At 34.6% G+C, this 23,013-nt stretch overlaps 2 protein-coding genes across 4 annotated transcripts in view; both read right to left on the bottom strand.

The window, feature by feature from the left end:
- Window positions 1–10,730, bottom strand: part of LOC118443073 (uncharacterized) — a 130,804-nt gene extending 120,074 nt beyond the window's left edge. The window contains exon 1 of one of the 2 annotated variants that reach the window (XM_085656744.1): window positions 9,783–10,730. In XM_085656744.1, coding sequence (XP_085512870.1) covers window positions 9,783–9,939 — 157 coding nt within the window. In that variant the 5' untranslated portion in view covers window positions 9,940–10,730. The remainder of the gene's footprint in view (window positions 1–9,782) is intronic. The other variant, XM_035869529.2, reaches the window with a different exon arrangement.
- A 5,101-nt stretch (window positions 10,731–15,831) lies between these two features.
- Tsf2 (transferrin 2) lies at window positions 15,832–21,994 on the bottom strand. Of its 2 annotated transcripts, XM_035869534.2 has the most exons (9): window positions 21,687–21,994; window positions 21,036–21,448; window positions 19,400–19,517; window positions 19,150–19,329; window positions 18,564–19,081; window positions 18,310–18,474; window positions 18,118–18,206; window positions 17,692–18,032; window positions 15,834–17,596 (listed from the first exon to the last, which is right to left on the bottom strand). In XM_035869534.2, the coding sequence occupies exons 1-9, from the start codon at window positions 21,742–21,744 to the stop codon at window positions 16,956–16,958; spliced, it is 2,523 nt and encodes an 840-aa protein (XP_035725427.2). In that variant the 5' UTR covers window positions 21,745–21,994; the 3' UTR covers window positions 15,834–16,955. The 2 variants fall into 2 exon arrangements, with proteins under 2 accessions (XP_085512638.1, XP_035725427.2); XM_085656512.1 differs by lacking the exons at window positions 21,036–21,448; window positions 21,687–21,994 and adding an exon at window positions 19,757–20,339 and having other exon boundaries at window positions 15,832–17,596.
- Between the last annotated feature and the right edge of the window lie 1,019 nt (window positions 21,995–23,013).

Raw genomic sequence — 23,013 nt, 5'->3', positions numbered from 1 at the left:
GTCATCATCCTCATTAAATTTCCAATAATGAGTTGGTATAATGGATTATTACATAATTAACCATCGAACCACCCACGTTCATTCAAGAACTCGAAGTTTTAGATTATCTAAATCTCGCTTTGAGATGAGACATACATTTAAGATTTTTAATAATCGTTATCTTCGATGTTAACTTAATGTCCTCGTTAATTATAATATCGACGTTTCTATTGAAACCAATGAATCAACTTTAACGATAAGATAATCTAGATTATTTAAATCTCGCTTTGACATTAGACATGTATTTGAAACTTTCAATAATGATTGTTCTCAATGTGTTCTCGTTAGTCATAATACTGACGTTTCTACAGAAACCAATGAATCAATATGACATTTTAACGAGTATTAATATTTATAAATAATCAAATAACGAAGGTAATGGAATTGCGTTTACACAAATTACGCTCCCCCTAAATCTCGAATAATGGGACGCGTTAGATTTATGGTTATTTTAACGCCACCCACGAGACGTTAGCGTGACAGCCGAGACGGTAAAACTTTCATGAATCCGTAATATCTACGAACCGCAGTTCCAATGTTGAAACGAGCAACTTGGCTTCCAGTTGCACGAGAACGCAATTACTTTTACATAAAAAGCCGGTTTAGTCGAGCGCTGTGAGGGAGCACGTTAAAGGTGCGAACACCGACGTCGTTTCGATGCGATAAAAGTGCCCGCCGTTTATGTGCTTCGCAAAGGGGCTAACATGCGTACCCTCCAGAAAACTTTCGAGGTGCAACTCGTAAACGAGGCTTTTCTTCGTTCTTACGAGACAAAGAAATCTGTGTAGGATAAGCCACGAAGAATTCCTCGACTATTTTCTGTGGCAAAAAAAAAGAAGAAAAAAGAAGAAGAAAACACAAAAACAGAAAAAAAATGGTTTCACAGTTTACAAAACACCTGACGATAATTGGTAGTCAAACACCCATGAAAGACGTCTTTGGTAATGGTAGGAACAAACTAGACGTTGTTTTCCGAGAAAATACTTGGACGAACTTCCAAGTCCGTTCTTCATCTTCGTAGCCTTCGATCGATTTAGCATAAATCATGCTAAGAGACTTTACGATAAATATTCTTTCGCAAAATAACAGAATGTAGAAATAATCTATGGTACCTAAAGTACTTTTACTTAATGCTCCGTACAATATTAGATATGACAGATAAGAAGTTATAGTCGACCTAAAATTGTCGATCTTATCGCAATATCGAAGATATTTGTTCGTTCATTCGTTCGTTCGTTCATTCGTCCATTCGTTCATTCGTTCATTCATTCTTTCGTTGAATATAATTTACGAGAATGACGATCAAGACGGAAGTTGAATCATCAATGAGAATTCTATTCTTAATAAGCATAGGAAAAGAAAAAAAATAATTATCGACTTATGCAACTCATTGTCATTTACATCCCCGAGCAATTTATTTGCTATTAGCTCTTATAAATGGTTAAATATCAAAGGAATAACGATTAATAACTCGCTTTCGATCGATATCGAAAAGAGTTTCGCTACTTGATTGCATGTAAAATATTTTGCGAGTCATAGAATCTCTTGCTTTAGGTTAGTAGGACGGTGAGCCCTGATGTGATAAAAAAGTGATTAGTTGAATTCGTTCCACGTCTGAACGTGATCGCTTAACAGCACCCATGTTGCAAATGTTGCTGTGTCATCGTTCGTGACTTTGTAACACCTTAAATCCAGTATTTAACGAGGATGAAAGGATAATAAAAATGTAAATAAAAATAAAAATACATGGTCTTTAGTACGCAAAGAAAAACATCCGTTAAGGTGATCAAAACGGTGAAATGAGAACGGTATTATTATTATACGAGAGGTAACTTTGTTTTTCTATATCTGTAAATGATATTTGATTAGATACTACAACAGTTCTCTTTCATTTTTTTATCTTGCATAAATATTGATTGGAAAATCTAATAGTTTGGTACGAAGAGACTTGTAAATAGTACGAATAAAACGACAAACGGGGTTGCTGCTGATAGTTTCTCGAAGAAAGCCATTCGGATTGCTCCATGCATAATATATAAACGCACACGTTTCACGTAACGCGTTGATGACGAAACGTAGAACGTTGGAATGGATTTTGGAAAAAAAAACATCGTTACCTTGCAGAATAACATTTTGATTCTTCGAACGTGTCATTGACAAGAAACTTGAATTTTCACAAGCAGTTTTAAAGAGTTATTTGCAAAATATATTTCTATACCTACTCTAAAGCAACTCAAATTAGGTCATAATAATGGCAGTATTAAAAATGACAAATTATTCCAACTAATTGGTTGAAAGATAATTCCATTTTGAAAATAATAACATTTTCAAAAGGTGAATTTACCTTTATTGGTGCATATGCATGACGATGATTTGAAAACTCATGCAAAGGCATTTCTGCTCGAACACCTTACGAAATCATCGTACGCGACGTAGCACGATGCGCGAAGATTAGCGGCCACAATACAGAGCCATCACTTTTTCTCCTTCTACTTCTACTTCTACTTCTACTTCTACTTCTACTTCTCCTTCTCCTTCTTCTTCTTCTTTGGATCTAAGAAAACGGATAAGACTTTCTATTTGTCGGCAGTGCTGTGCACACCTATGTGCTTACCTGCTCACCGCAAAGGAAACGTCATTTACCGACATCCTAATTACGAGTTCGCCGTACACGTTACAATCGTTACGGTTTACGATCATTACATGTACAGACATGTTGTACATACGTAAATACAATATATATGTATATACTCATATACATACCTTCCTTACATACATACTCGTAAACAAGCATACATATATACATGACATATGCACACGCACATACATAGGTACATATATACATACGAATATCATGCGTACGATAAATTGCTTTTTTCTATAAAGACAAAAATTTTTTAACAATAAAGAAATCTATGAAGTAATTTGTCAACAACTGAAAAATTTAACGAGTCTACGAAATAATGAGTCAATGAAGATGATCTATCAATAAAACGAAAAGAAACGTCGATAATCGTCGAATGTGACTCAAGAAAAATTATTTCACTTAAAACTTCTTTTTATTCGTCCATTAAATAACCTCACCGCATAGATAGATAAATGTTCATTTAACCTTTCCCTTACTAAAGATTGATTATAGTCATTCGACGTTAAACGTTCGCTATAGTGTCAATTAAAAGTGACGATTACAATCATACGATAAAGTTCTATTTGAATTAAGAACTCTAGGTGAACGTAGTATACCTTGATATCTTCATTTATAATAGTTATATATTAATTTCACGTATAATTTGAATAATTTACATAATATAACAAAGTATCAGATGTTACGCTCGGCGGTAAAGTCTACAGTTGCGATTCAACTGTATCGTACAACGCAGCAGTAGCATACTGGCTGTTCAACTTCACCGCTGTAAAAGGGTTAATAAAACGCGAATGTATCTTTAATAAATGACTATAGAAATGTAAGTATCTATACTACAGAGAAAAAGAAAAGAAAAAAAAAAAGAACAGGTACGAAGTCGTAATATGAAACATTATTTCAGCCCAAAAAAGAAAAAGAAGAATATTTATCGAGGCTATAATAATATATAATGGAATCGTCATTCTGTATATTTATAATTTGAAAAACAAATTGGATTTTTCTTAATCTTAACAGACTCTCGCGAGGCAACACGATAGCAACGATTAATTTAGACGATATGATATCTTTTCTTCATCTACCTGCGATCCTCGTCTTTGAAAGATATAATCGAAAGAGTAAGATCAAGGGAGGGAGAAAGAGGGGGATCTAGAACTGGATTTCTTTCTACGATCCAACAACAACCGGTCATAAGAAGGAAAGTCGAGGGTAAATTGAAAATGGTAACGAGCACATCGTCTCGAAAGAGTCTCCTTCGTCCTCGTCGTTGTTCTCCATGGAACAGGTGCAAAAACTTTAAACGACGAGTTAAGGATAGAAATATAAAGAAGAAGAAAGAGAGAGAGAAAGAAAGAAAGGAAGAGAGAGAAGGAGAAAGATAAAGAGAGAATGCCAGTTTCGATTTCAAGTTCGAGTTCGATCGCTCTCTCTCTCTCGCGCGGATTCTGAGAAAGCCAACGCGGTGTGCCAGTAATTTTTCACTCGTATATACTCGCATGGAAACCTGTTTAGAGTCTAGGTAGGTATGTGTAGCATACTCGCCTTGATACGAGTTACTCTCCGGGAAAATTGTCGATCGACGCACGTATTTCTTCGGGGAAGCAAAGAAGAAGAAGGACGAGGAGGAGGAGGAAGAAGAAGAAGAAGAACTTGCACGACGTCTCGTCCTTCTTTTCCTCATTTTCTTTCTTCCTTTTCCTCCTTTGACAACCACGACGACCACAACGACGACTACGACTACGACGACTACGACGACTACGACAACTGCGACGACGAAGGAGTCTTCGCGTTCCCTTCGATTTTTCTTTACTCGTACGATACGTTTTATCGAACCAAGCCCAAGATACAGGCTCTCCTTGAACAGCAGATCATCTCCTTAAGAAGGGTCAAAAATAGAGCAAGGATCGAAACTCGTTAACTAAGATTCCTTTGGATTATTTTAATAAAAAAAAAAAAAAGAAAGGAAGAAAACGCATTTCTATTACAACATTTATATTATAAAATTTATATAAATTTTAATTGAATAAAATTTTTATTTAATTAAATCTTTAAGTTATTATAATTAAATGTTTCTATTATATATTATAACGTCCCCTATAATACATCCATAGAAAAGGTAAATATTTTTTTTCTTCAAAACACCTTGCATTATCTCTCGTATTTCTTCTTTTAGCTGGTGAAAGTATGCGTCCAATGAAAAAAAAAAAAAAAGAAAGAAAAGAAAAGAAAAGAAAAAAGAAAAAGAAACCAAAAGTACATTCGTTTGGCTCGAGAGAAATAAAGCATTCGCAGGATCTTAAGAACCAACCGATCATCTTCTTCGTTTCTCTTTGGAACAAGTCGGATGCCGTAATCATCGGTACTCCAACCATTTCCTCCCAGCCCTCCCCCATTCAGTACATTTTACCGAGGATGTACCTTGAACGATGGAATGTAACGAGAAGACTGGTACGAAGAAGAAGGAGAAGGAGAAGAAGAAGGAAAGGATCTCTTCGTTGTAGAGACTTTAATGCCTCGTATCTCGAGAAGGAGATCCTATAAGAGAGAGCGAAGGAATAAAGACAGGCGCTTACGGTCGATACCATCGCGCGAATTCGAGGCGCACGCTGCCGACCTGCGTTACCAACAACTCGCGAGGTACTTTCTGCGATCGCCCCCTATTATTCTTAAACGGGGCCTCTATCAAGAATGAGAAGAGGACTGGGACTGACTAGAGAGGTAGGGTTTGGAGGGTGAGGCTAATGACGGACAGCAACGTGAATCTCGTTATCGAGAATCGTTACCTCTCGAAGAAGAAACTCCTACATTTTCTCTATAATCGACTATGGTTGGATCCTTTAACCAAACATAAGTACTTACAACATTCGAATGAGTTAAAAGGATCGTATATACTTTTAAATGTGTATTTTATGCCTGTAGAATAATTGAAGAAGAAAAAGAAGAAGAAGGGAGAGAAACAGAAACGACTTAAAAAAGATAACACGAAGTTTCTACGATATTTAAAAAAGGAATAATATAATTCTAAACGATTTGATTTTATAGTAGCTAAATTACGATTGCTATAAAGTCCAATCGGTGTGCTTCGAACAAATACGTAGAAACGAATAGTGAAAAAGAAAAAGATAGGGGGGAAAAAAAAAGAAAAAGAAAATCGAAGAAAACGAGTCGATAACATCTCTCGTGCTTTAATGACCTAAGAGATATCCTATACCTCGCATGTAGACACGCGCGTATGCGTGAACATGCAAACCGTAAGGAGCAGGAAGATTCTGTAAGTACCGATCGCGTTAGAAGGACAGGTTGTATAAATTTGTGATACTGGTAACGTCAAGGTCGAGTTAACATGGCACGCAAGAGAACGACAGGGTCCACTATTGCCGATCGTCGGGTTCGTTCGTAATGACGGATAATGACATACGGTCCGAGAGTGACCGGATATAAATTTGCTCGTATCCCGCGGGAAGAAGGTACGAGATACCTTCAGACTACTTTCAAAGCCTTGGCAATGAAACGGACGATGCTCTGTATATGTTTACCGTAGAGCAACATCAAGTTTCCACCTGCGCTACGATCCAAGCTACACTTTGATTTCGATCTTTACGGACTATTCCTACTTATTACTTATTCGTTTTTCTTTTATTTCTCTCTCTCTCTCTCTCTCTCTCTCTCTCTCTCTCTCTCTTTCTCTCTCTCTCTATCTATCTATTTATCTATCTATTTATTTATCTATCTATCTATCTATTTTTCTATCTATCTCTCCCTCTTTCTCTTTTTTCTTCCTCGTCGATATTCATTTTTCACGATAAAATAATATCGTAGGGATATCTTCTAATACACTTTACAATTAAGATTTCCATCGAATTTATTTCATTCGTTTCATACGTTTCACTTTGAACGAGTAGATCTGTAAATATACGCGCACTTGGCCGAGTTAATCTTAATTAAATCTACTTCTATTATCTAACATGGCACGTACATTAATCTTCTCGATTGTACCAACGACATAGTCCTTCTCCTTGCGTTAGGATTAGAAAATGTGTGACCGTACACGAATACCAGTGGTATATACCTAGATAAATAATACCATCACTAGATAAGTAATATTACCAGATCTTACGTCTTGATAATGTTATCGAAAAGTATGGAATAACTTTGTGATTAGATTTTTACGCATTTATTTATATAATTTATAAGATACATTTGAATTAATTAAGGGACTAGAATAACGACGAGAGCGAAGCTTTGTAAAAAAAAAGATAAAAAAGAAAAAAGAAGAAGAAGAAAATACGTTCGCTTCGAAAATAAAAAAAAAATAATAATAATGGTGTAGCATCGTTTAAACGTCGTAGAAACGAGGATGAAAATAAGATAAGGAATAACCATGGCTGAAAGGCAAAGGATCTTAAAAGTTCGTTCGAGTGCACCAAATTGGGCTCGCGTGATTCATTAAAAGTCATGTTACATGTCGTAAATAACGTTTGGGTAATCATAAATATCTTATCGTTAAATAAATGGTCAAAGCGGTATAGTTCTCGTAAAATAATTTCAAAAAGTCATAACGTCCCTATGAACGAAGGGAACAAACCAATGTACACACACACACACACGCGCGCGCGCGCGCGCACACGCACACACAAGTGTACATACATACATACGTAACTATTTACGTATAGGTTTTCTTTTCTCCCATTTCTTTCTCTTTCTTGGTCCGAGCACGTACCAGGGCGACGAGCTCGGAAAAAAGATTTCACGTTTTATACATAGTACATTCTATTGCGCTCCTCCTTTCTGCATGCATATGCATTAGCTACGTCGTACTCTCTCGCACCTCGTAAACTAAGCTGGCATAGCTGCGTGGAAACTGGCATTAGTCCGAGAAGTCGTGTCTAGGGAATGAAAAGCCTCTTTGCGTGACAGATTTATCCGGTTACACGAACGAGTTATAATGAAAATACCGGAGAGAAAGGTTCTTCTATCATGAATTTACTCAAACACACAACGAACAGTTACATATACATACATATATATGTATAAATAAAGATAAAGTAGTTTTCTTTTATCATCGAGTATGATTAAAAAGGAAACATTAAAAATTATATTTCTTTTTTTTTTCTCTTTTCTTTTCTTGTCTTTACTTTTATTTTATTTTATTTTATTTTATTTTATTTCATTTTTTCTTTCTTTTATTTTTTTCCGTGATTTACTGAGTAAGGTATAATAAGGTATAATAAAGTAGTAAACGTATTATCTTGCCTATTTTATTAAACAGCACACGGTCAAAGACGACAACAACCAAGTACAAAACCCACCTGTGTGTTTGCTTTATCGTGATCAAGTGCCAATAGAAAGTGCGAGCACGCGAACAATTTGTGACAACAGTTAGAATACGGCTCTTTCAGAATCGCATAGAGTTGGCGCGCGTCCTCTTCGACGCCGAAGAAACGTGCTTCCGCCTTTCTAAGTGCATGCAAATTAAGTGATTCTATTAAAGGCAATCGATGCATAATCTAATCACGAGCAATGGAACGCGAACGAACTTTTTCTGTCTTGGAAATGGCCAAGCCTTTCTTTTTCTTTTCTTTTCTTTTTTCCATTTTTTCTATTTTTTTCTTATTTTTATTTTTTATTTTTTTTTTTTTATATTTTTTATATTTTTTATATATTTTTCTTTTTCTTTTCTTTTTTTTTTTATTCCTTTAAGGATAACCTAACAATTATTTAAATCCCTCCTTGCGCATAGTCGATAAAATACAAAGTAGATGTGAGATAGTCGAGGGTACGAGTAGATATCGTCCAAGTAATCCTGCCCCTTACAATAACGCACAAGTAACAATATAAATAATGTATGAAGAAAATCTCATCCGCTTAACTCGCGGTCGACATTGGTGCATCCTTTCCGAAGTATTCTCCAGTTCTATGAGGGCTAAGGATATAGTATAAAAGTCTACAAAAGTTCGTTGATCTCTCGATCGGATATACTTAAAGTCGAATCATTCTTATTGCTTCTCTCTTATTTCTTTTTTTTTTCACTTCGATATTTCACCCCTTGTTGTTATTACGATAAAATGCTTAACGCGATAGCTATGAAAAAAATTTTTCCAAAGAACACGTTCACAAGCAATTATACGACTTTGATGCCAGACATGAAATTCTCGTTAAAATTCGACGAAATTTCGAACTTAAGAATAGCGAAGACCATAAAGTAGCTTCGGAAAGGCGCAAGGCCTTCTTCTTGCGATCGCACTTTCACGAAGGCGTTGGAGCAAAGGTCGTTCATCGTAGGCATAGTATATACAGATAGAAATAGAGATAAAGAGAGAGAGAGAGAGAGAGAGAGAGAGAGAAAGAGAGAGAGAGAGAAAGAGAGAGAGAGAGAAAAAGAACAACAAAGTTCTCGGCATTTAGCATCGTTCCAACGATTCTGACGTTGCGATTGTCGTGTGATTATCATGAGGTAAAGAAAGAAAGAAAACGAGAGGCAGAGAAAGAGAAAGAGAAAGAGACAGAGACAGAGACAGAGACAGAGACAGACAGAGAGAGAGAGAGAGAGAGAGAGAGAGAGAATTATCCATTCGTTCTTCTCTCGAGTACATAAACCAGTACGGATTACTAAGCTACAGTCGATCCTGAGGCTAATTAATCGCGTAATTATATTCCATAATTGCCTTGGTACGCGTCTACTCGGTCTTCTTTTAACTCGTAAGAGCCAACGGTGCTGTTTATAATGGATAGATTTTAACTTTCGCATAAACATTTCTCACGTTTAAAGGGAAACTTTAACTTTGCTAGATGGGGATGTAAAATGGAGGATGAGGGAGATAGTGTGGAGGTTATTTCATCTCTACGTTTTATTAGGCAACGGTCGTGTCGTCGTTTTAAGAACGAAAAATAATTATTGCGATGCGATAGCTCTCTCTCTCTCTCTCTCTCTCTCTTTTTTTTTTCTTCTTTCTGTCTTTTTTCAACAACGCGTTCCCATTCAAACACACTGTTACCTTATATAAGCTGCTTATGAAAATACAATAAGTAATATTTTCGAAGGGAAAATAAAAAATAAAAAAGAAATAAAAAGAATAAAAAGAAAAATAAAAAATGAACTAACCTCTGTCGACGCGAAGACGAACGTAGCTTTCGGTGGTTGTAAGAAAATCCTCATATTCCAATCTCGATCCATCATGATCCTTTGCGTAGATCAGCTCGAGTATGAAGATCGTCAAGAGAAGCAGTATCGTCATAGCCGATGAACGTGTCGCCATCATTTTTATTTAGTTTTGTCGAAAAACAAAAGCTTTATATCTTTTTTATCTCTCTCTCCCTCTCCCCCTCTCTCTCTCTCTCTCTCCCTTTCTCTATCTATCTATCTTTATCTATCTATCAATTTATATATCTATCTCTATCTCTCTTCCTCTTTCCGCGCTCACTTCCGAAAGGGCCGGTAAAAGGAACGTCCGAATTGCGTCACATCTTTGTCGTATCGCGTGCGGCTACTCGCGGGCCCTTACGTTCAACCTCGTCGACGCGTACGCTGAATGGAAGGACGAGAAGGGAGTTGCGCGCGCGGGAATTTTGAACTCGCGACCGTCCTATTTTCGATTCTTCCCTTCGACGAAATACAAATGGATTTACGTACTCGAATTTCGATTATCGTTACGAATATCTAAGCATTTTCTAATCGATATTTTTGCAACGTTTGCCGATCGTCGTACTTCGCGTTTCTTCTCATCATATCCCGAAATAATCGATCGTGAATCAGATCCACGTAAACGTGTGTCTCAAAAAAAACTTTGGGGAATGAGGATGTTTCTTTGTATATTTCTCTCTACTTTTTTTTTCTTTTTATTGTCACCCCACTGTGTGTGTCTGTCTGTTTCTGTAGTGTCTCCCTTTCTCTCTCTCTCTTTCTCTTTCTATCTTTTTTTTCTCTCTCTTTCTCTCTCTCACTCGCGTGCGATCCGACAACGGTACTCGACAGCACGTTCGCCGTTGGCACCTGTTTTCTTTGAAAGAAGTGTGTGCCTGCCAGCCGAGTCCATGCTGCACTGCTAAGTCGATCGTCAGGTGTTTCAAGCTGGCGCCGAGCGACCGCACTGCCATCTGCCGACCTCTCGCCGTACGACTACCAGCCTCTCTCTTTCCCCGTCTTCCCGATCGAGCTTTTCATTCACGCGACCTCCCACTACCATCACCACCACCTGCACCCTATCTCGGAAACACGTGCATGATTATAATACGCTAATGTAAGTTTCTAATAATCTCTATTTCTATAATAATGTTCTCTAACGAAATTGATTTTATTTTATTTGAATAAATCATCAAAACGTTAATTGATATTATATTAATATTGTCGAATAAAACGTACTTATTGATAATATTTTTGTATTAATCGTAATCTTTTTTCGTCTCTTCATCAAAAATAATGATTTAGATATTTTCCTAAGGAAAAGGAAGAAGCAGATTGAAAAAGGACAGAATATTAATGGCATCTTTCACGGCTGGGTATTTAATTAAGCCCGATTACTCCGTTCGACGAAGAGAAAGAGAGGAAAAAAAAAGTGAAGAGAGAAACAGAAAGAGAAAGAGAAACGGAGAGGAAAAGAAAGAGAGAGGTAAAGAGAGAAAAGGAAAGAAGGAAAGATAGAAAAAAGCAGTTGGTACAGGAAGCGATGAGTTTCGAGTACTTCGCGAGCAACGGAGCGTGCTTCAAGAGGCCCGTTACAGGACACAAAAGCATTGGCGTAGTCGTCACATAAAAGTTCCTTGACGAATCAAATTGGCAAAAGACGAGATTTCGCTTTGACGCCTCTGCTCGGTGCCGGTGCAACTTCTTCTCGTCGGTATTCCAAGGGATTGCAAACTATGCTGACCTTAAAAATTATCGACACGCCGACGGAAAATAATGGACAAAGACCGGTATAACGCTCACTTTCTTTTCTACTCCTCTATCTCTCTGTCTCTCTCTCCCTCTCTCTCTCTCTCTCTCTCTCTCTCTCTCTCTCTCTCTCTCTCTTTCTCTCTCTCTCTCTCTCTTTCTCTCTGTCTCTTTTTCTTTAACTCCATCTCTTTGGATCCCACAAATTATCCCGTAGTTTTTCACCCCAACAAGAAAATGAACGGTCGGTGTACTTGTCTCAAAAAGACCTCAGATCGATCATGATTCACCGCGATCCTCCTTGAGACTCCTGATCCACAACATGATTGAGAAAGATAAAAAATATATGACAAATTTCAAAACGCTGAAAGTAATTTTTTGGTTATAAAGACGTACGAATAACAATATCAGTAGCGGTTGAAAACATTGAGACAAATTGTACCTTTAATAAGTCAAACTTTCGCTTTTTCTGAAGCCGGCTTATCCCATTCGTCGTCAGGCGCCTTATGTCTTGAAGATTTTCACAGAAACAGTAAGATCGCCTGGAGATTACCAAGAAATATCCTGCCGCTAATGAGAAAACAAGGTAGCTCGTTGTTTATGTTTCTCACGTACTAGTAATCTCGAAGCCTTTGTTGCTTTCAGTCCCTAACGTTAAAAAAAAAAAATCGCATACTTCTTAACCACGCCAAATGAAAGACCTGCGATCATCCTTTCGCTTACTAGGTTAAACTAAGTCGTAAATACGATTTGTTAGAAAATGACTAATACTTAGGTAAAATAAAAGTATGTTTGTGTGTTTGTATATATATATATATATATATATATATATATATATATCTATATATACAATGTATATATTGTATACATTGTATACATTGTGTTTGTACATATATATATATATACATATATATACATGTAAAGTAAGTATATATATATGCATTTCTGGTATATCGACGACAACAGAAAGATAAACGAAACTTAACGTTCGCTAACGTAAAAAAAATTCTCTTAGGGGACTCTATGTTTCTTTACAAGCACCGTTTTTTTTTTATTTTTTTCTTTTCTTTTTCTTTTCGAGCCCTCCAAGAGAGAGACATATTCACACGAAATCCGGTTCTACTGGTTCGAAGTTAGTTTCGAAGGCAAAGCTTAGTCGTGGTCGAGCGAGAAATCGACACTTTTACCGATTACTCCATCGCGTTACATCGCTCTCTGACGATGAGCAAGCTTATTATATGTAAAAAAAAAAAAGATCAACGAACTGATAAAATCAACGAACAATTGGTTCATGAAGTTGAAACAGCAAGACCTGAGTTCTTTAATTAAGAAACTTCATGTTTTATAAAGAATATCATTAGCATAATACTCGAATAATACACACGCACGCATAGATATATATAATTTCTATTTAAAAATGAAAATATTTGCAAGAGGATCATCGAACGATCATAAGATAAAAATTTATTTGTAAAAAGATAGTTGCTTTCTTTTTATCGTTCTCTTTTCTCTCTCCCTCGCACCGCAAATATTCACGAATAAATGAAGGGACATTAGCGGCTCTCATATTACAGGGTGCCGGGTATCCTCGAGAGGACCAAATTTATTACTTCAAATTGGTTGCAAAATACACCATAACTCTTTTCAGATTTATGAGCCCGTGCCGGCAGGCGGAACGTTGACGATACGAACGACGAGTAACTACCCTAAAGCTTTTACTATGTCCGCTGTATATGTTCACCTTATGTTGCTCGTTGTTCGAAAGACCAAGTTCGATGTCAAATCGAAGGAAAAAAAAAAGAGAAGAAAACGCACAGTAAAGATCCGCTTCTTAGGATGATTTTTATTGGCACTAACACGCTCGTCTCGAAAAACGTTGTAGCTGGTGTTATGGAAGAAATAAAGAAAAAAAAAAAAAACGAAGAGACAGGACATGCCTAAATATTCATACACGATGCATCATGCGCGATATATCGATTCGTTCGAGGTATACGTCGCTTCTCTCTTGGGTTCTCGCCGAATCGAAAGTCTGAGAATAGTAGGGGCGAGTCAAGGAGGAGAGAGAAAGAGAGAGAGAGAAAGAGAGAGAGAGAGAGGAGACAACCACGGTAAAGAAAGATACAAGACGTTCACGTGCGGAGGGTTCGATTAAAAATCGAGCTCGACGTAGGAACAGAGAGGTGGAATAAATTTTCTTTAGGCTCCTCGTTAATTAGCATCCTTCGTGTTTTCGATTCAGAGTAGAGTGGCACTAAGGCCTCTAAGGCAAACGGGCCTCTTCCGTAACGATCTTAACTTTTACACGTAAGACCAGTTATGTCTCTCAGCGTAGATCGTCTTTGTTTCCGATTAATTAGAATAGCTGCTAATGCGCACAGACATCGGGATATATCCGCGTTAGAAAAAAAAAAAGATATAAGAAGAGAGAAAAGGCGAAAGGGGTAAGGGAGAGAGGGGGCGAGATACATTTCCTGTACACGCGCCATTAATTAACATTCTCTATTGTAAGTAGTATATACGTATGTGTGCGAATACAAGTACGAGTTCGTTATACGACAACAACGACACTTGTCGTTCTTTTTTTTGATCTTTCACTCATTCTCTTTGAAGCGTATTGAAAAGAAAGTATAATAGAGTATAAAAAATTAGTGTATCATAGTGATGTTATAAACTAAACTATTTCTCTATTACATAAAATTCTTTCTTAATCTAATTAACCGAATCACTCTTAGTCATGAATTAATTCAAATAATTGGAATACTAAATTCTCTTTCTTTCTCTTTCTCTCTCTCTCTCTCCCTCTCTCTCTTTCTCTTATCCTCTCTCTCTCTTTCTTTTTCCTTTTACCGTATAGAACTCGCATGTATGGATCTACCACTTGAATGATACCACAGCGGGATAGCGTTCAACATAGTAGGCGCGCATCTAATTTCTACGAACGATCAGAAGATTATGTAAATAAGAGGTGCGTGCAGAACGCAGTACGGAATAATAATTTCGAAGGAAGCGCTAAAAGTACAGGTCCACTCTCAATATACATAAATACGCATGCATGCACACGTTCAAACAACGAATATTCTCGTACTTTATTCTCGATTCGATCTCGAATATCCAGAGCTCTTTTCATACGTATTTTCTAGGGAACGCTCCTTCGCGGTCCAACGTTCTCCTACATTCGCTTTTACTATCTCAGACTCACGATCTGTAGTCACATTGTGCGTGCGTAGAAAAATTTCGAGCATGACTTTCCCCTACTGCGTGAATCGCTTTATTATTCTCGTCATAATTTCTTAACACGAGAACGAGATAGAAAAGATTTCCTTTAAAATCAAGCGAATTCTTTAAGCATAAAATGTGTCAGATGTGTCATTTATTTAATAATCATTTGTCTTCTTGTAAAAGGGAATGTAATAAAGAGGATGGATATCTCGTTTTCATAGGAAAAAAAAAAAAAAGAAAAAAAAAAGAAAAAACAAAAAAGAAAAAAAGAAAACAAACAAAACAGAAACACTTCAGACAAATTCCTCCACAAAATATAGTAAGTAAAGATAAAAGTAAACGATAATAAAAAGGATAGTGACTATGTTGTTTCCCATGAATATATGCGACGAAATATGTTATACGTTCGTGTAAGCGTGAACTTAATTGTTTCTCTCGCGTTCTTGCACGACGAAATGACCTCCTCTTCTCAACTGAATCCGTTGCCGTCCTCCTTAAAGTAAAAACACGCGGTTGTCATTTTACAGGCGCATCGATCTTTGATAAAACTTTATCGTAATTCGAAATTTGCAATGACAAATTATAATCCTTGAACAAACTGCGACATACATTGAGTGAGCGAAAGTAAAATAATGTCGATATCTCGATTAACCTTCTTAATTATGAAACATAATGAAAGGGTAATCGCTATACTTTAATATTTTACAAATGTCTCTTGTCTACATTATGATTTATAAAAAAAGATCATGAAACTATGTAATTTCTATGTCCCACATGTGCGTTCAGTAGAGCTCTTTCAAAATTACGTTTAAATTAGTAGGATTGTCGCGTACGAGCTTTCATGCTATAACGATAACGATCACGACCGATGATCGAAAACCGTAAAATTACAAGAAAACAAAGAAAGAAAGAGAGATCGATACGACGTATGTTTTTGTCATTCGAAAGTAATAAGAGATGTGTTGCAAATAGTTAAAGGTTATATTATTTATACTCTTCTACCTAATCATTAATGATTTCGGACGAAACGTGAAATCAGATTTTCCTTATAAAATTTCTTTATTATTTATTATTACATCATATACCTTGTAATCATGTAAAAAAGAAAAGACAATATCTATTATTTATATATTTGCTAAGTCGATCTTTTCATCGATAGCGTGATTATCGTGTTTGGAAACATATAAGCGTCGTATTTTAATAGAACTTTTATTTAAATCCTGATAATGTTATGATTATTGTTAGTTTACAAAAAATGAACTTAAATAGACGCGTTGATTGACTACAGCCGATTTGAATTTTCGCACGGCATAGTTAGAATCTATTACGAATCTTAAGTAATATCCTGGACGAGACGGGCAGCGGATATTACCTAGCGATTCTGAAGCTTCGCCGATGGCCAGTAATCGTTGAGAAACGCAATTTGAATAATATCCTCGACGATAATTGCTTCGATCACGAAGAACACAGTCGTTGCTTCCTATTACTCAACAATATCACCTTCATTAAAACCAATTAATCCCTTTGCCATAGCAATCTTAATCTTTTTCAATTAAACATGTTCTAGGGATTGTAAATATATCTTTTTTTTATTTTTTCATTTAAAAAATATGTATCGTCTTTTTTTTTAAGAATGACATTTTTTATGAAAATATATTATACTTATCTAAAAATAAATAAAAATCGTTTGACAATCAAAATGGACGGTATCGTTTCTTTGGAAAATTAAAATAAAATGTGCCTTCGTTTTGTATTCATTTTAAATATTAATACCTAACTACGTTAATAAGTAATGTATTAAAAAATGTTATAAAAAATGTTGATATGTCATAAATGGACGATTTTCGTAAGCATGTGATCTTATATAATATATATATAAGTATATATATATATACTTTTTGGAAAATGGACGGATTGTATTTGCATCGTATAATAATTGATATCTTAGAATACTCAATATCTTAAAATAATTAGGTATATATAACCTACGGTAGAAAAACAATTATAAAATCTATAAATAGACATCCTACGCGATGACTAACAGTCACTTGTACTTTTCACGCATATGTTAAAATCACATATGAGAGATAGTGATCTGTGAATGCGTAATATTTAAATATACTTTCGAAAAATACGAGATTCAATACCGTAATCGTAAATAAAAATTATATTACAAATTTAAATCTTTTATCTAGCGAGTACGTAAGTTAAGGCAAACATTACTAAAGCAGCAATTATAGAATGCTCTAAAGCAGCCGCTCCAGCATTGCAATCTACGATTCTTCTAGCTCTCATAAAATCTGAACCAAGATATGCGCTAAATTGTCTTTTTTCTGGTGGAATAACTATTAATTGTTGCGTTGCATCTTGAAAAATAAGATCGCTATAAGGTGGAATGCTGTAGAACATACTAAAACTAAACTCATCCGGATCCTTCCTACCATACAATTGTTGTGCATAAATAAAGAGATTTATATAGGCATTTATTTGTGTCTCGTTGTAACCATAATAACCACCACGAGTGACTATCGCATTAGCCGCAACTTTTCCTAAGTTACAATGTTCGTAATCCGTACTTGGCCGACGAGTACCATCGGGACAAAGTAATTCAAAATCTTTTGTAAATGTATTACGGGCCCAAAATTCTCTTCTTTTACCATCGGTATTTTCGGCAACCGTTGTATGCTTGACGAATGCTACATCACCACCTCCTTCAACCAAACATCTAAAAGCACCAGTATGTCCAAAGTAATCTTCCGAAGCGTCTCTTCGACAGTATCTAAAACTTTGTCCGTGACACAAGTCGCACATATTATCATATGGAACACCTGAGATTACAAAACAGACAAAGTAAACGATTAAAAAATTGATTAGAGTATCACATCAAAATGATTGTCATAGACGAATAAATCCAAAAATTTACCTGTATTATACTCGGAACTTAATGCACCTGGTACGCACGATTTTGTGAAATATTCGGCAGCTGCGCGTACGGAATTGCAACCATAGCCTCTTATCCATTGATTTGAAAGAAGGTACGCCAATGGATACACCCATCCTGCTGCAGTATTAATTCCAGTATGACACGTATATTTGTTTTTAAGATACGTTAAATCAGTATTGTCGTCTTTCTCCTTCGCAACAGCAACTACATAATAATCCGGTGTACCAAGATTATATACTTCGGATATGAAAGGAATTAATTCGAAACGCAAGCCAGCGGTATATACATCGCTAGCATCTAAGACTGTTACGTCGGCAATTCTAAAATGATTATACAATTTAACATAATATATACTTTGTTATTTTATGGATTATACTAATCATTATTTTAATTTGTTATACATACCCATTTTGTATCGCTTGCATACAATTTATTTGACTGTATCCCTTATGGCACAATAATTCTGGTTTCAAAAGTTGGGCTTTCAAAGCTATCTATAAAATAATCAGAAATATTCTAATTATACATTCTCCTTTAGACTCTTTTACAATTCGATTAATTCATTTATAATAGTAATTTAAAAGTAGTTGAAGTTACCTTCATCTTTATACATTTTTCCAATTCATAATCGGATGTAACGCACAAGGTCATTCTATTCACAGGACATTGACGTACTCCTAGAATAGAATCTAATGATCTACCTAAATATCCAGTATACGTTTGATCTTTTTCAGGCAATAATACAAAATCTTGAGCAGAATCCTTTAATCGTAGAAGACACAATGATAAGTACGTGAAGTAATTAAAAATGCGTGAAAATTATTTAAAAAAAAAAAAAATATAATTATTACCGAAAACATTAAATTATGATGAAGGCCATATTTTGGAGCCGATTCAAATAAATCAAATATTTCGATCGGTTGAATATTTGTTGTTTCAGAATAATCGTTGGATGGATAAGTATTATACGTATCATTGTATTCTCTATTCCAAGAATTCGAATTTGCATAGCCATCATCAAAACTTCTATCATATTCGTTATTTATATCCGTATTATATTCATTTCGATTATTATATATAAAATCTTTTTCTCTGTATCTATCTTCATATCCCGGTCTGTTTTCAAAATCATCTTGTCGATTGTCAAAACGATTATTATAAATATCGGTAAAATTGTGTTTTCTGTTTAATATTTTAACCGCTTTTACAAGAAATTTTTGATACAATCTTCGAATTTCTATTTTCGTTGCAGAAGATGTTACTATTGCACGAGAAGGAACAGTACCCCAATTACAATTTTTATATTCATTTACTGATTTTCGAGTTCCATCCTTACATAATAATTCGAATTGATCTTTTGTAATATTATCTAGAAAGAAAGCCAATGTAACATTAATAAGTTTTTATCTGTTGACAAAAATTTATGTGGATACTCACTGAATTCAAATGTAGATGATGTCATTTCTTGTACAGTTGTGTGAACTAAAAATGCAATCTCTCCAGCATTCACTAAGCAACGAAAAGCACCTTCATATCCTGCATAAGGATCTGCATTTGTGCATTTATCAGTTGGTGCTTTTCCAATACAAAGTTTGCATAATTGATCAGAGTTATCACCTAAAATACATAGATCATTGTTTAAGCCTTTTACTTTTATATAAATATTATTTACACTTTAGTAATATACCTAAAGGATTATATTTATCTATCAATGAGTTTACTGCACAACTTGGCCCAAAATATTTAATTGTAGATTTTACATGATTATTACAATCAATAATTTCCATTCCACCTTGCTTCATTAACTAAAACAAATATGTTAATATTATTTTTCTAATTAATTGCATAACTAAATAGATAAAATTAATTTAATATATTTTAGATATATATATATATATATATATATTATATATACATATATATATATATATATATATATATATATATATATATATATTAGGTCGGTGCGTATGAAATGTCGGATTTTCTTTAAATGTGAACGTTTGTCACCCTGTTTTTGTTATGTTTTTGTTTTTGACATAACCTGGTTTATAGTTGTACTGTCCATTGCCAGAATCACATTTTAGCAAAGAAGATTTTCTCAAAAGTGTTTCCTTTTGTTATTTGCTTTGAATTTTGCACCGATATAAATTCAACCGATATTCGTATAATTTTCTTATATGAGTATAAACTTGGTAATAATGATGCAAAAGCTGCACGCAATATAAACCAGGCGTTTGGGGAGAATACTGTGAATGATCGAAAAGTGCATCGTTGGTTTGAAAAATTTCGGTCTGGTGATTTTTCCCTGCAAAATGAACCGCGTGGAAGACCCGAAATGTCTGAAAAATGATGCTCTGAAAACATTGGTGGAAACGAATCCAACTGTTTCTTCAAGGGAACTTGCTGCCAGAATGGAAGTTGACCATACAACAATATTGCGACATCTTTCTGAAATTGGCGTGGTGAAAAAAATGGATAAGTGGATACCGCATGAACTAACCGAGCGAAATAAGCTGGATTGCTTGAACGTATGCTCATCATTGTTAACTCGATTTAATCGAGATCCATTTTTCGATCGGATCATTACTTGTGATGAAAAATGGGTTCTTTACGACAATAGGAAAATGTGTGCTCGATAGTGGCTTGTGCTCATACTCCACGGCCATTACTTCATCCACGGAAAATTTTAATCACAGTTTGGTGGAATGTAACTGGAGTAATACAGTACTCATTCCTTCGAACTGGAATGACAATTACAGCCGAAAAGTACTGCCAGTACATTGAAGAAATGCATGAAAAATTGAAAATTATACGCCCATCACTTGTTAATCGGCATGGCCCAATAATTCTCCACGACAACGCTCGGCCGCATACATCGTACAAAACAATTGCGAAATTAAATGAATTAAAATATGAAATTTTGCAGCACCAACCTTATTCACAGGATCTTTCGCCAACTGACTTTCATTTATTTAAACATTTAGAACTGTTTTTACGGGCTAAACAGTACGAAAATGAAGAGAGTCTGAAAAATGCCATATCAGAGTTCATTGATTCTAAAGACCAGAATTTCTTCAAGACAGGCATCTATGCATTAAAATCTCGTTGAGAAAAGTGTATTGAAATAAATGGAGCATATTTTGATTAAATAAACAGCTTTTGGAAAAAGATATGCAGTTTAATATATTCACTTAAGAATCCGACATTTCATTCGCGCCAACCTAATATATATAATATATATATATCTAAATATATATATAACATATATATATATATATATATATATATATATAGTAACATTTTTATAAAATTTCCTTTACCGTGTGAATAGGAATAATCCAACTGGCGAGAGTACCAACTCCTGCAAAGCATGCTTTTTTTCCTCTAAGATTTTCTAATGCTTGTACATCTGGTAAAGATCCTTTCTTAACAACAGCAACGGTATATTGATAACTAACACCATTTTCATACATTTCTTGCATGATCGGCACCAGACTATGATAACGACCTGCTATAAATACTTCTCCGGCATCTAATGTTGTCATTTCAGCTTGTTCCTGATCCAACATCGACATACATTCTTCTTTATTAAAAGCTTGTTTACATTTCACTGTAAAATAGTTCCTTCCAAAGAAAGTTATGTCACGAGCAACTGCATTCGAAAAAGCTTCGCATTTGTTTTGTTCATCATCAGAAACTGTACACCATGTCACTGTATTATTCGTATTCAATCCTGTAAATTAAGTATTCTCCTTTTATTACAAGTTTTAAAATAAATGAATACGAAATTTGTTAGTATGTTTATGGTATCTTTCACTACTTATTTATTTATATTACTAAGAATAAGAATGTTATATCCATAAATTATTATATAAATAATATAAATGACTAATATAAGCTACAAAAGTTAAACAACTTAAATTTAGGTTAATATCTAAACTTCTTTATAAAGATGAATATTTCATTAATACCATTGATACGTGTACAGATAAATATGAGGAGTATTAAAAACACGTAGCCTGTCCACATTTTGAATGGACGATATTCAACAAACGTTAACACCAAATTTTACTAGACAACGCCCATTGATACCTCTGTTGAAATTAAAGATGTTCGAGTCCAATTCGATTTTTCAGAAGATCAATTTTTTTTGTGTTAAAAGATCGATCTTTTAAATCGATTCTCTGTTTGCTCTCAAGATTCGATTCAGAATCGATTTTTTCCAGTGAATCGAACAATCCTACAATGAAGGCGTATTCGAAAAGATGACGACATTAGTAACGCAGGGTAGACAACCTGTCGTTGTTACCAACTATTACTGTTTTAGGCTCCATCTGGACTATTCTGATCGAAATTCCACTATACTGTATTTTACGTAATGTACCAGATTTTTTAATGCTATTCATGACTTTTCGGCCGAAGTATGTGTGACTTCTTCAATAATAATTATGAATAAAATATAAACTACAAAACAAGTGGAAAATGTTGTCCCTATCATGCGTTTATCGTCTCGGGTATAAGTTTGTTTGCTTATTCCCCTCTCACGCATACGTAATAATTGTTTCGTGTAAATTAGACTGAGTAGTATTAGTAGACTGTAAGCGCACATTTTTTAATCTATCATATATATATCTTTCTTTGATGGCAACATGCGTCTTGCAGTGATACGTGCTAGATAGGACATTGGTACGCATTTGTTTTACAATAAATGCATAGAAAATAATAAATATATTTGACACATAAAAATTAGTATATAAATCTGCGACAAAAATAAGAATTTGTTCAATATCTTCTTAAAAATAATTAATAAATATTTATATATTACATTATTTTAAAACAAATTGAAACATTAATTCATTTTCACGCTATTTATGAAGTATAAGTCCCAGCGCTTTTTTTTACATGTTTCTTCTATAGGATTAATCCAATCTAATTACTTCGACTATTACTACTACTATTACTACTACTATTGATAATAATAATAATAATAATATAATATAATAATAATAATAAAAATGTATTTAAATATTATTTATATACATCTAGATATTATTTAATAAATTTTATGTTATAATAGTAAAGACAATCAGCTTCGACTGATCATGAATAAGAAACAATGTCGAAACAAATGCATTATGATCATAAGATAGTAAGACAAAGAAAAACAATAGCGGATGAAAACAAAAGAAACGTTTTCTACTATTCTTTATATGTCATTTGTTTAGATGAACAGTCACACGTGCGTCCACTACGTAAAAGGATACATTATCCTTCGTTTCTCGCATTTCAAGATTACAA

Source organism: Vespa mandarinia, chromosome 4 (assembly GCF_050613455.1).
Source record: "Vespa mandarinia isolate Hongniang chromosome 4, ASM5061345v1, whole genome shotgun sequence".
NCBI lineage: Eukaryota > Metazoa > Arthropoda > Insecta > Hymenoptera > Vespidae > Vespa > Vespa mandarinia.
This window is presented reverse-complemented; position numbering and strand designations above follow the sequence as displayed.